The sequence below is a fragment of the Sardina pilchardus genome, chromosome 15 (genome assembly GCF_963854185.1).
Source record: "Sardina pilchardus chromosome 15, fSarPil1.1, whole genome shotgun sequence".
Lineage (NCBI taxonomy): Eukaryota > Metazoa > Chordata > Actinopteri > Clupeiformes > Clupeidae > Sardina > Sardina pilchardus.
Window position 1 is genome coordinate 29,836,672 of NC_085008.1, and position 14,067 is coordinate 29,850,738.

Consider the following 14,067-nt stretch of genomic DNA (forward strand, 5'->3'; position numbering starts at 1 on the left):
ACTCTGGCCTATAGGACACTGACTGGATCTGCTCCTAGCTACTTCAGTTCTTTGATCAAGATGTACATTCCCAACCGCGCATTGCGATCTTCTGAGGAGCGTCTGTTATGTCGACAAACCATTCATGCTAGGTCAAACTGTAGATCCTATTCTTCAGTGGTTCCGTGTTGGTGGAATGAGTTGCCCAGTGCTCTCCGTTCCAGCAACAGTTTTGGATCTTTCAAGAGGGGTCTTAAGGCATATTTGTTTAATATGCACTTAGTCTTTTGAGCGTTTGTTATGTGTTATGGTTTGTATAATAGTATTGTTTTGTTATAATTTGTCCATTGTTAGAATTTGACATTTATTCTGCTATTGTCCTTAAATTTAGCCTTACCATGCTATAGTTATTGTTATTATATAATTAACTGAGTGACTTGTTTGATTGCTATTCTCATTTCATTGTTTTATTTCTCATTAGGTTAGTGCTTAATTGATTGTTTTATTGATAATATTGCTATTCTCCCCTTTTGTAATTGTTCACTGTTATTTAATTTGTATTGTTATTTATTTGTATGTCGCTTTGGACAAAGGCGTCTGCTAAATAACCATAACCATAACCATAACCATAACCATAACCTGGATGACATGCGGACACCAGCCGGCGCCACTCTCTGTAGCCACTTCAAGAACACCGTCACATCTTTATTGTTGTGGGGGCCATGGGTTTGCCCCCAGGCCCCTCCCTGAGTGACCTCACTGCACTAATAAAGCAAACGTAAGTTGCTTTGAATAAAAGTGTCAGCCAAATACCTATTTTGCTGACACTTTATGAGGTCCCTGCGGGGAATGCTGTTCACGTATAACACTCGGAAGAAGCGGCTGATGTTGGCTCGCCTCATTTGAGCGTTATCGGCATCTTTCGGCCTGTTCTTGGTCCGCAGGTCCCTGCGGAAAAACTGGCTGAGGACCTCCTCTATGAAGCAAAAGGACCAAGTATTAAAGTGCAATGTAAGAAAATGTGCAATACAATGTATGAATAAGGGCAATGTGCAATATGGGAAAGAAGTGCAATGTTATCAATATGGGCCAATGCGCAATGTGTTAAACAGTGCAATAAGGACACCAAGTGCAATGTTATGAATATGGGACAATGTGCAATATTTTAAATAGTGCAAGTTGGGAACAATGAGCAATACTGGTGCAGTCATTGATCTGGTTCAGATGCACCAAAGGGACCTGGGGAAAGAGGTGACGGGGCACCAGCACATTGAAAGTGATGCATTTTTGCCTATGTGATCAGCTGACTTCAAAGTGTGGTGGCATACATACAGACGGCATCTCATCATAATCGTGGTTACCGCCCCCAGTTACCGTGGTTACCATGGCTGAAACACCCCCCGTGGGGGAAAACAGTTAGCCCATTGACTTTCATGTGTGATGATAGCATGTTTTCCCCCACAGAGGGGGCGGCAACCTTCTAACCGTCTGTATCTATAGGCAGTGGCGTGAAATCAATAGTCAGTCAAATATGTCCGCCAATGGGAAAGCATCCGCCCTCTGCGGTATGTTTGTCTCAAAATGATTCAATCAAAAGAAAAAACACTTCAAAACTTGTTTTCACCTCCAAAAGGAAAACATTTTCAATCAAAGAAAAAAAGGGTTCAAATGCAAATCTTTGGGTCTCAAATAGTTTTGGCATTCAAAAACTTTTTTCAATGACTGAAATAGTTTTTTTTAGTTCTATTGAAGTTGGGGTTTTGATTGATTTGTTTTTTTCTTTGAAGCAACATCTTTTTCTATTGAATAATAAAGACACAAATGTCCTACCCATATTATGGCCCAAACAAAAAAACATTACTTCAATAAAAAAAAAACATTTTCAATCAAAGACAAAAGGTGTTCAAAGGCATTTTTTTTAGTCTCAATTTGTTTTTGCATTCAAACACTTTTTTTCTTTGAATGAATGTGTTTTCTTTGACAGAAGAGAATGTTTTTTTGATTGAAGATACATTTTTTGATTGAAGCACACTTTTTTATGATTGAATAATAAAGAGACAAATCTACCTCCATAGTAGAAGCACTATCCCATTGTTGCTGCCCCATCCTTCTTTATGTAGATCAGTGAGGATCGAGGCCCGAGGAGCGAGGGAGGTCGTAAACGCTGCATGAGAGGCACCTACGGTTTCACGGTCTATGGTTTCACACCTAAAAGTTTGAGTACTCCTATTTGTTTCACACTACTCCCACTCCAGCCCGTTCGATGGCGGTAGTGAGACAACGTCGTTGTTTTGCCGCCAGAAGTAAAAGGGAAAGTAGACACGCATTCAGGAAGATAAACATTGGATATGTCTGCGACGTGGAGAGTTGCTGATTAGCGTTTATATTCATCGTGAAGTCGGCTAAGAGATACAATTTCAGTTGTATTGTTACTTTTACGTTTCAAATACCAAATGCGTCGTGAATATACATGTCGTATACAAATCACTAGACGGTGTCGATATGCGCCAATAAAAGCTGTTAGCTAACTGTTAGCTCTCTATCCATGACCTGCAACAACAATCCTGTGTTTCAAGATCCTTTCCCTAATGGCGTGACACATGACGTTAGTCCATTTTTATCTCAAACTGCATTTAGTTAATAGGTCCGCGCTAACCTTTGCTATCCTCCCTTTACACTTAAGGCTAACATAATTGCTTGTTAGGTGAGCTAGGTTGGGTGCGTCCACCCTTGTTCCTCTAGTAGCGGTACTCGAGTTACCTCTTTTTTTTTTTTTAAACCGAATGTTGTTTCGGTGAACAATGCTCTCTACCAGTCGATTTACTGCAGGAAGATGGTGGGTAATTTTTGGTCTGTGCAGTCTCTTGCTGTTGACGCACGGTCAAGATGACGATTGGGTCGATCCATTTGACATGTTGAACTACGATGCAACCTCAAAGTCTATGAGGAAATCCCCTGAGGTAAGCATGTTACTCGCCATTAAGATACACGTCATTTAATATTCAGTGTGTGTGTACACTTTAAATCTATTCCCCCTAATTTCAGTTCATATTATGCTTTACTTTTGACCTTAAAACCCCTCTACAATTAAGTAGTTTTGAGGGAGAATTATGCTACAGACCTACTAAATTTACCCCTGATTTCCCCTTGATTTAATCAAGGAATCCATAAAATAAAAGTAAGATATACCAGAGAATGTCTAAAAAGGGGAGAACTGGAGAACTGCCTCTGTTGTTATACTTCCGGTTTTGAAATGGTTGCAGTTCCACGCTGGTTCCATTAGAGGCGCTCACATTTGGAGTGCAGAATGAATGGAGGTCTACGGAGCTGTACCCCTCAAAATCCACTTTTCTCAGAATATAATTTTTTGTCAATTCATTTGAATGTTATTTTCGAAAGGGGATGCAAAGAAATGACGCATTGCAGGGTGTTTGATTTTTTAGAGTCACTTATTTGCTTTTAAACGTCTTTTAAAATGTAAATGACGTCATACACTCAAGCTTCATTAGAATGCTAGCGTGGTATGGGCAACAACAACTCAACCTGTGAGAAACCGGAAGGACATAAGTACTCGTTCATTCAACTTTTGACCTATAACCCATGTTGACCTTGCAAAAAGTACAATCAGATCTGAGATTTCTCAACGACAATAGGCCCTTTTCACGTGATGTCAGCAGCTGGGTATCAGTTCGTCCGGTAGCAGTAATATACAGTCATAACGTCATTTAACTTTACTCTCAAATCAATGCATCTACGAGAGCAATGATTGCAAACGATAACTGAACATAACATTAGTCCTAACGTTTAGGAGACCTGTGCTATACATAGCAGCAACTTCAGCTAGCTAACATGTTAGCAAGTTGGTTTGATATTAACGGGCAAAAACGCTGCCTTCTAAGATATCTTACAGGGGAGCGAGGCATCGTTTCACGTCCGAAACAAAAACGCTGCCTTCTAAGATACCTTCGTTTTGCCCAGTTTTGAAGGCAGCATAGATGTATCCTTCATGCTGCCTTCAACGGCCAAAAGTTCTATTTAACTATGATGTCAGTGAACGGTAAAATGCTTCCATTCACCTCTTTGTATTTAGCTTGCAAAAATCACGATAGGTCTGTTTACACGTCTAAAGCATGTTTATACTTCAAATTCTCTCCTCCACAACACCATCCCCGGGGTCTTAACAAATGAACCCCGTTGGCTGGTCAGGGTTTTAAAGCATTTCCAGAAATTGCCTGGTCATTACACATCAGTGGCAATTAATTTGCAATGACTAGCATGCTAATTAGCGATTTACGCTAACGCACCTAAAGCACAGCTGTCGGTAACATATCAACGGCGTTCTATCTTAATATCTTGCTAGGCTGTCCGAAACAGAGTTTTTAGCTGCTACCTTGTTGCCTTGTTACCTTGTCACTTGCTAGGCAGTGAGGCAGTAGGCAGCTGCCTTCCGTTTCGGACACAGCCAGAGAAAAGCCGTTCCTTATTTTGAATCTCTGTCGAATATCCACTATCAAACCAACTTGAAGCTAGCTGAAGTTGCTGCTATATATTAAGGATTAGGCTACTGACTTTACTCTCAAATCAAGGCAGCTACGTGACGGCAATGATTGCCAACGATAACAAGGAAAATGAAGATAATAAATACACGTGAAATATTAATCTTACCTCAAGAATTGTAACCGTATCACCATAGCTTTTGCATACGCCGGATGAACTGATACCCAGCAAAACTTCAAAGCGGAAAGTGTCTGACGTTAGCGTGGGAAGGGCCTATTGGGTGAAAGAGACAAATTTAGCCATTCTGCACTCAGGCGATCGCCCCCAGTGGAATTCTGGTGGAACTGCAACCAAAAGTTGTTACAATAGGACTTAATAGCGAGTGGCAAGGCTCTCCGTAGACGGGCTCTGGATATACTTAAATTGTCCTTAAAGGAATAGTTCGGAACTTTGGACATAAGACCTCATTTCCAACTTAGTCGGGGTGATATAGGTCGGTGGAGACCATTTTCAGTGATTTTCTGCGCTTCCTTAAAGGAACACTTTTTTTTTCATATTAAACTACGTTATCCCCTTAACTAAGACAAGTTGATACATACCTCTCACGTTTCAATGCGTGCACTCACTGGCTCTGGCGCGCGGCGCAACTTTGATAGCACTTAGCTAGTTCAATGCATTCATTAGGATCCAAACAGACATGAAGTTAGAAGCGACCAAGCACCTCCATGTTTTCCCTATTAAAATACAGTTACACGAGAAGTCACACGACCAAGTATGGTGAGACAAATTAAAACCTGGTGCATTTCTAAGCAAGTAAGAGGGATAACTATATCGTGTGGCGCAGTAATATCTTCACTCTTGCCCTTTCAGTTTCACTTTGGAGTGAGGATATTACTGCGCAGCGTCTAAGGCTGTGTTCAGACTGCAAGCCAAAATCCGATTTTTAGCCCATTCAGATTTGTATCGGATGTCAGTTTTGAAGTCTGAACAGTGACAGGTCACATGAAATCCGATTTTTGCGAAACGGTTGCAAACCACATCCGGGAGGTAGTTTCATATCGCATTCGTATCGGATATGGACAGATGCGTCTCAGTCTGAACAGCTCCCAACACTCAGATCGGATTTGACTGTCCGTGGCGTGACTTTACGTGAGTTGTGGAGCAACGTTATGGCTATGTCTTTTGACCATGTTATATTAAACGTGACTTAACAATACTCAATGCTAAATATAGCATTATACAGTCTCTGCTCTGTTTCAGGGAAGTTGCAAGAATCCACATTGTTCTATTAAATGCCGTTAGATAATTAAATAGCCTTCCAACAGTTTGAAGCGGAGCTTGCCACTGATTAGTTTCGGTTTCTGTCGCGCAAATGCGCACACGTATGCGTGCATTCAATGAACACTCACCTAGTTGTGTTGTTCTATGTTTAATCACACCAAATTAGCAAGTATTCCTGCCTGATGGCAGAAATGTTTGTTTTCGTTGCTACAGCAACCTGTCAGATCTGTTACTAATGTGACCCAGTCTGAACAGAGCCATATCCGATTTGGACACTTGCTAAAGGCAGTGTGAACAGTCAGCCCTAAAAATCGGATATGAGAAGGAATCAGATTTGAATCAGATTCGTCTGCAGTCTGAACGCGGCCTAAGTCCTCCCAATGTTATTCTGCCACACAATATAGTTAGTCCTTTTACCTGCTTAGAAATGCACCACGTTTTATTTTGTCTCACCATACTTGGTCGTGTGACTACTCGTGTAACTGTATTTTAATAGGGAAAACATGGAGGGGTTTGGTCACTTCTAACTTCATCTCTGTTTGGATCCTAATGAATGCATTGGGCTAGCTAAGTGCTATCAAAGTTGCGCCGCGCGCCAGAGCCAGTGAGTGCACGCATTGAAATGTGAGAGGTATGTATCAACTTGTCTTAATTAAGTGTATAACGTAGTTTAATATGAAAAAACGGTGAAGTGTTCCTTTAAGGAAGGGGTTAAACGCGATAAAAAACTGTCTCCACCGACCTATATCACATCGGCAACGTTGGAAATTAGGTCCTATGTCCAAAATTCCAAACTATTCCTTTAATTACCCCCTTAATCACAATAAGGAGACCCTGACTTGACACCTACATGTAGATTAAGGACACAACATGTCATTTTAAGGTCAAATGAAGGGCCGTTTTGTCAATTAAGGGCCATTTAATATAAATTGATCATTTTCAGGGCTAATTTAAAGTCAATTTGAGTTCACCACGTTTCATAGTGGCATTACCTAGATGTTTTAATATATTTATATTTAATTATTTTGTCTCATTTATATCCGTTCTCAGGCAGCAAGTTACGACAATGTACCCACCAAGCGAAGAGAATATGTACAGGAGTCCTGTCCCACGTGCCAGTGCCCTGATGTCTCTCAGTGCAACAATAAAGTGGAGGTGCTACAGAGGGAGGTAAGATATGTGTTGTAGTTTTGTAAACATTTATGATCACAGTCATGGTTGAAATTGTTGGCACCCCATGCTAAAGTTGACTAAAAAGAGGAATATAAAATAATCTTTTGGAAATTGACTTTAATGGCTTAAGTAAAAGACGGAAAAATCCAACCTTTAAGGATACCAATTTTCTTTGTGAATGAACAATGCATCATAAATAAATAAATGTTCTTCCCAAAATACTGGGGTCAAAAATATTGGCAACCCTATGGGAATTTAACACATAGGGTTAACATAGGGGCAGGCAGTTTATTTTTAAAGGGCACTTTATTTCATGGTTCCAGGATACTATGCATCCTGATAAAGTCCCCTTGGTCTTTTGAGCTAAAATTGCCCCACATCATCACACGCCCTTCACCATACCTAGAGATTGGTATGGTGTTTTGTTTAGTTTTGTTCAGTTAGGTAATTAGCCTGTTTGATGCTCATTGAGCTCAATGCAAATCAAATCAGCTAATAGGCTAACTGAACAAAACCGAACACAAAACACCATGCCAATCTCTTGGTATGGTGAAGGGTGTGTGATGATGTGGGGCTATTTTAGTTCCAAAGGTCAAAGGAACTTTATCGGAGTGCATAGTATCCTGGATCCATGAAATAAGTGCCCTTTAAAAATAACACTGCCTGCCCCCATGTTAACCCAATGTGTTAAATTCCCATAGGGTTACATAGGGGTGCCAATATTTTTTACCCCAGTATTTTGGGAAGAACATTTATTTGTTTATGATACATTGTTCATTCACAAAGAAAACTGATGTCTTGAAAGGTTGGATTTTTCCCCATTTTATTACTTAAGCCATTAAAATCATTTTCCAAAAGATTATTTTATATTCCTCTTTTTAGTCAACTTTAGCATGGGTGCCAGCAATTTCAACCATGACTGTAGATGGACGGTAAAATGTATGCTAGCTACAGTACAGCTTGAACAGCAATTTTGGATTCGGAAACAAAGGTCTTTGTTGCTTTCCTAGTTGCAGGAGCACAAACGGAAGACGACCTCTTTACTTCAACCTGCAACTTGTAATCCCATCTTCAAGCGATTCATCTCCAAACTGTTGAAGGAAATCTCGAGACTTGGCTTGGTGTGTTTTTACCTCTCCCCTCTCCTCAAACACTCAATTAAATGCATTCATTACATTTCCCAAGCATTAAGACAACCCAAAATAATATTTTTCTCTTGCTTTGATCCATTAGTCAGACGAAGGTCCAAATGGCATGTACTATGATGCCAAGGTACATTTGTCTTCACGAACTATGGCTGAGCTCCAGAAGGTAGTGGATGGGGAGACCTGGACAACAGGTTCTGTAGATGATGCTCTCAGTAAGATACTGGTGGACTTCAAACCTCATGACTATGAGGCCTGGAAGTGGCACTTTGAGGACACATTTGGAGTTGAGCTGGACACAGTCTTGAAGGTGAAAACATTTTAATGTCAATGTAAATGTATTTGTATAAAAAACAACAACAGTTGGCCAACTGTTGAAATGTACAGATAATGAACTTCACTATAACAACAATACAAGTTTTAACAGCTATGCAGTTTCATCAGAGCTGGGGAACTACACATACTACTGCTACATTCAGTTTTGTGGAACAGAATGATCTAAAGAGCTACAAAGACTAAGAGTGGTTCAGTTTTAACTTCAGAATGCCCTTTATATCTTGCAGACCTCCATGTGTGTTTTGGTCATAGTGGTGATGATCTGCAGTGAGCTTTGGTCCACGGTTTCATGGTTTGTCCAGTTCAAGAGGATGTTTGTCATCTGCTTCTTCATCAGTATTGTCTGGAATTGGTTTTATCTTTACAAGGTACAACACGAAAAAGTTCACCATTTACTACTTGTTGTCTTGAAATGTGTGTATACCGACCATGGATCTTGCACTCATCCTGTTTTGGATGGTTTCTTTTTTATTAGATTGCGTTTGCTGAGCACCAAACCAACATTGTTAAGATGGAGAGTGTCAATGAGAAATGTACTGGTGTGAAGAAGATAGACTGGAAGGACAACTTAAAAGGTATGATTACTTTGGCTATATTTGCCATAACTAATTGTTCTAACTGTAAATGTATGATTCACCCTTATTTACTTTCTCTTTCAGAGTGGTTTAGGAGCACTTGGACTCTTCAAGATGATCCTTGCAAGAAATACTATGAAGTACTCATGGTTAATCCCATATTACTGGTGCCTCCAACTAAGGTAAATGGAAGTATTCTTGTGTACTGAAGTGTTTTTTTGTAGATACCTAGTGTTATGTGTACCGGTTGTAAATAGTGAACTCTCTTCGATGTTTCCAATAAGAACTACTGTTCAACAGCTTATGGAAGAGTCCCTTTCATTATATCTCATTTACACTCCAGTAGAGCTAACCGTAAAGAAAGGGAGTCTGATGAAATGTTGTTGAATGTTAACTCTCTTGTTACAGGCCATCTCTGTCACCATTACCACCTTCATCACAGAACCTCTGAAGCACTTGGGCCAGGGGATCAGTGAATTTCTCAGGGCCCTCCTGAAGGATCTGCCAGTTACTCTTCAAATACCTGTCCTCCTCACCATTGTGCTAGCGATTGTGGTAATGACTTTATGCACCCATCTACAGTCTTCACACCTTTTCATGCATAGAGTAGGATGTTCTTATTCTGTCCCTGATCTGTATTACTAATCATAGCTATCAAAGGATGGTAGAATTATACAGGATTTGTGTTCCTTTTATGTGTCAAGTAACTGTTTACTTGTGTATTTCCCTCATATTTGGAAGACTAGCATTTTTAATATCTGTGTCTCTGTAGACCTCTTGCATTTAGTTAGACTCTGGTATTAAAAATGAGACTCATCAGGTCTTTTGGGAGTTAACATTCAGTGCCTACTTCTCTTCAGATCTGTACATATGGCAGTGCCCAGACTGTCATCCAGCATGTCCTTACACGCCCTCTGAGAAGAGGTCGCAGAGATCCTCCGCCACCACCCAACCGACTCCGGGACCATGACCAACACCCCCAGCTAGAGAAGAGAGACTCTGACGAGGATGAGGACAACCAGCACCACCTGGGGGCCGGGGATGCTCCGCTGCCCATACGGGGTGTGGATCAGAGGGGTGGAGGAGGAGCAAGAAGAGAAGGATGGAGACAAGAGGTCCGCCAGAGGAGACCTGTTCGGCCCAAGGAGAACCAGCGGCGGGTTTTTGTGGAGACCCTGCGGAATGCAGATCGCCATTTCAGCGGTGACGAGACTGACCAATCCAGGCTACCTGAGGAAGAGGTAGAGAGAGTAAGGGAAGAGGGGGAGGATGTTGAGGTTGCTGATGGGGACCAGGCTGCTGCTGCAAAAGAGGTTGTTAAAGATGAGAAGAAAAAAGAGAAGCACGACGACAAGAGAGAGCAACCTGTTGTCAAGAAAGAGCAACCCGTCGACAAGAAAGAGCAGCGGGTTGAAAGGAAAGCCAATGGCATCCACTCTCCACATACTGAGCCAGGCTCAGAGGGAGAAAGGACTGTGAGACCACCAGATCAGCAGAGCACAGCGTCAACACAGAGTCAAGGTGCTGCAGCACCAGAGCTGATAACATCATTACAAGGATTCAACGTAAGTATCCAGCGACTCGCAGAATAGAGAATCTGATGAGCGGGTTCTGTAAAGCGCCATGAGACGAGTGTAATTATTATTGATGTTCATTTTTAAATGAAGTTAATATTATTATTCCTGTGTAGAATGAATACATTGATAGAATAAATGACTAGAATTAAATTAAATTGATATTCAGCCATCTGTTGTTCCCCTATTTCGACATTTCAGATCTTATTGCTTATTGAAAGGATGATAACTGAGAAACTGGTAAAGTGACGTTCATATTTGTTGGCATATCTCATCACGCACAGTAACCCCCCACCCAGTCTGCCTGTGGAATGCTGTTATCAAAGTCCAACAGACCTTTCTTTGTGAAATTTGAGTTTCTCCCCCCATGTATTTAGTTATAGTCCCATGTAGGGGTGGGCGATATACCGAAAAAAAACTATAGCATCACACATTCACCAACCAATCCTAAACAGTCTTTTCAGAGGCGGTAGCATTACTAGGCTGGGCAAATAATGAGCTAGGTTAATAGAAAATGGGAGCGGTTCGGATTTTATATGAAATAGTAAGGGTTTGGATATCCACGCATTAAGGCAGAGGACACCTACAGTGCCTATAGAAAGTCTTCATACCCTTTTGAAATAGTTTTATAGTTGAATAGGTTTTTTTTTTCTTACAGCCTGAAATCAAAACCCATTTAAAAACAAATCTTTTCCCGTTTTATTTACAAATCTAGCTGTACAACATCAAAATAATGAAAAAAAAGTAAAGTTCTGAAATTAAATAGAATAGAATAACAGGGTTGGAAAAGTCATCATACCTTGTAGAGCTTCCTTTTTCTCTCTTTACAGCCATCAATCTGTTTGGATATGTCTCTATTATAGTTTTTAATTTCAGAACTGTTGACTGTGTTTTCATTATTTTGATGTTGGACAGCTAAATTTGTAAATAAAACTGAAAAAAGTTTTTTTTTAAAATGGGTTTTGATTTCAGGCTGTAAGACAAAAAAAATTAACTATTTCAAAAGGGTATGATGACTTTCTATAGACACTGTATTTCAAAACATCCACACACATGCTTTTCTACTGCGAAATGTTCATCTATGCTTTCACCAATGTGATTTTTAAATAACATTTTTGAGCACATTAAGGCAGATTAGGCTACTGCGTATGAGTGAATATTACTCAAACCTACTTTCAAAACGAGAGTGTTATTTAGCCTATCAACCAATAACCGAACGACTAATTAAGGAAAGCACCACACCACACAAAATAGCTTTATTTGAAAAGTTAACTAAACCCATTTAGCCGTTCAAAAAGAGAAGTGAGTTAACAGTGTATCCTGAAGAGTGGACAGGCCTTCCAAAGATGGCAGGGAAAGAAGAAAGGAGAATAATGTAGCCAAAAAACAGGCCCAGATTGATGCTCTGAAAATAGGCTAAAATAAATCAATGTACCCTATTTAGTAGCCTGGTCATACCAAACCCTCGTACTAATATCGTACAGAGGGTCTGGACCTACTCCATTCAGAATCGATTTCAAGCAGGAGGCGTGAACTCAAACGCGCATATGCAAACGCGTATATGCTCAACATCATCATTAACACCCAACTCCCCCCATCCCCGCCGTTCGCTGATTGGTCCAGTCGGAATGCATCTTCAGAAATCGAGTTCAATGCGATCAGACCCAGACGTAATGGTGAAGGGAAATGAAAATTGAGCGGAAGTTTACAGAGGGCCATGTCAGGCCACCTATTTAGGTGTGTCGACATTTTTGTGTGGACACTTTACCATGCAAACTTTTCATAGTAGGCTACTGGCAAAAATGTGAAACTACTTTCACCCCCGCTTTTACATGCAAATATAAAATAGAAACCACATATGCAAAACCAAGAATGTCTTAATGCAGATACAATTTACAGGCATTGGACTGGTATGATTTAGCCTAGCCTACTGCATTGTGCTGGTATAATTGAAAACATTACAAGGGTGAAAGTGCGAATTCATAGTCTTTTAGAGGAAAATTTTAAATATCAAGATATATATCTTATATCATGAAACAGACAAATATCGCAATATTAATTTTTTGCCATATCGCCCAGCCCTATTCCCATATAGCGTAATTCTTGTGAAATGTGGACATTTTATTTATTTGTATGTTTATGTACACTCTGTCTATTGCAATGTTGTATATTTGCTTGTGTAGTTCAACTCACCTCTAATACAGTTGCTGAACATGAGCTAAACTTCCTTCATATGAACATAGAGGCCAAATAACATTCAGTACATTTTGTGACTAAGCTGATGAGGCCTTACACTGTGATACATAGATCCATTTACTTTCAGTTTTTGTTTCATGGCTAGAGTGTAGGCAAATCAGCAACAGCAGCCTGTCAAATCAGCGGCTAGAGTGTAGGCAAATCAGCAGCAGCAGCAGCAGTCAAATCCATGGTTCCAAATCCAAGTGGCTAGGTCTGTAATCGCCTATAGAGCTGTTCAGACAATGACAGAAATGCTGTTCATCATGTTATGAGGTTATGTGCTATCAAAAGGATTTTAGCAACTGAAATAGTCACTGGGCAAAGCCGCGACAGAAATGGTTTTCAGTAAAAATGGCAGGTTGTAATACTCTGGACCAGCACCTGTTGCTGACGTCCCTGAATGGGATTTTGATGTGATTTGTGTGCAGTTCTGAGGTTAGTTTTGGAACCCAGTTTGAGGAATCCCTGATCCGTTTCCACAGAAGATTGTAGCTCTAGAGGCAGAGAATAGGGACATGTGTGTCTTGTGTATATTTTAATGTCTGACTAATGTCATGTCTTCCTGTTTTTAGGCAGAAGAGGCTTCTTCGGAGCAGAAGGACGCCTTAATAAAGAGTGGACATGTTGAGGATATTGGAGTACCAGTTCAAGAGAGTGGACAATAGATCATGTGCCATTAATGTAAATGGCCTTTGTTGTGTACATTTGTGTACATGTTTGCCAATGAGAAGAACTGTCTTTTTGAGAAGAACTGTCTTTTCAGAACTTTTAACGTATCAAGAATTACTACTAATTTACTAAATTAATGTGATAAATACTTTTTTATCATCATTTGATTTGGTAGTGTTGTGTAAAAAAATAAACAAATATTTTTACAATTATCATCTAGTTGTTACATCCGTAGCTTGCGCAAATGGTTGACAGAAGATATAAGTTGGTCAATATATTTTCAACCAGTGCTGATTTGCCTCTTCAACGGTTTGAGGTTGGCCCAGTTGTGGTCTGAACACACCTAAGAACATTTGTTGATTTGTCAGACGGTATTACAGCATTTGTTGATTGGTTGATTGGTCAGACAGTAGCCCCGTTTACATGGACACTTCTATTCCGATTAGAAACAGAAAAACAGCTCAATCGGAATAAAAATCGTGACATAAACACCTCAATCGGAATGAAAATCCTGATCCGATCAGAATTGTGATCGGAATGGAAGAGGTGGTGTAGTCCGTTCCTATTCCGAATGAACACCCATGTATACGGTCATTCGGA

The 14,067-nt window shown here is 40.2% G+C and overlaps 1 protein-coding gene across 1 annotated transcript; it reads left to right on the forward strand.

The window, feature by feature from the left end:
• The first annotated feature begins 2,300 nt into the window (after positions 1–2,300).
• clcc1 (chloride channel CLIC-like 1) lies at positions 2,301–13,876 on the forward strand. The gene is made up of 10 exons (XM_062556309.1): positions 2,301–2,939; positions 6,808–6,927; positions 7,941–8,051; positions 8,164–8,385; positions 8,639–8,779; positions 8,887–8,986; positions 9,071–9,168; positions 9,395–9,541; positions 9,847–10,551; positions 13,371–13,876. The coding sequence occupies exons 1-10, from the start codon at positions 2,781–2,783 to the stop codon at positions 13,461–13,463; spliced, it is 1,896 nt and encodes a 631-aa protein (XP_062412293.1). The 5' UTR covers positions 2,301–2,780; the 3' UTR covers positions 13,464–13,876.
• The last annotated feature ends 191 nt before the right edge of the window (positions 13,877–14,067 follow it).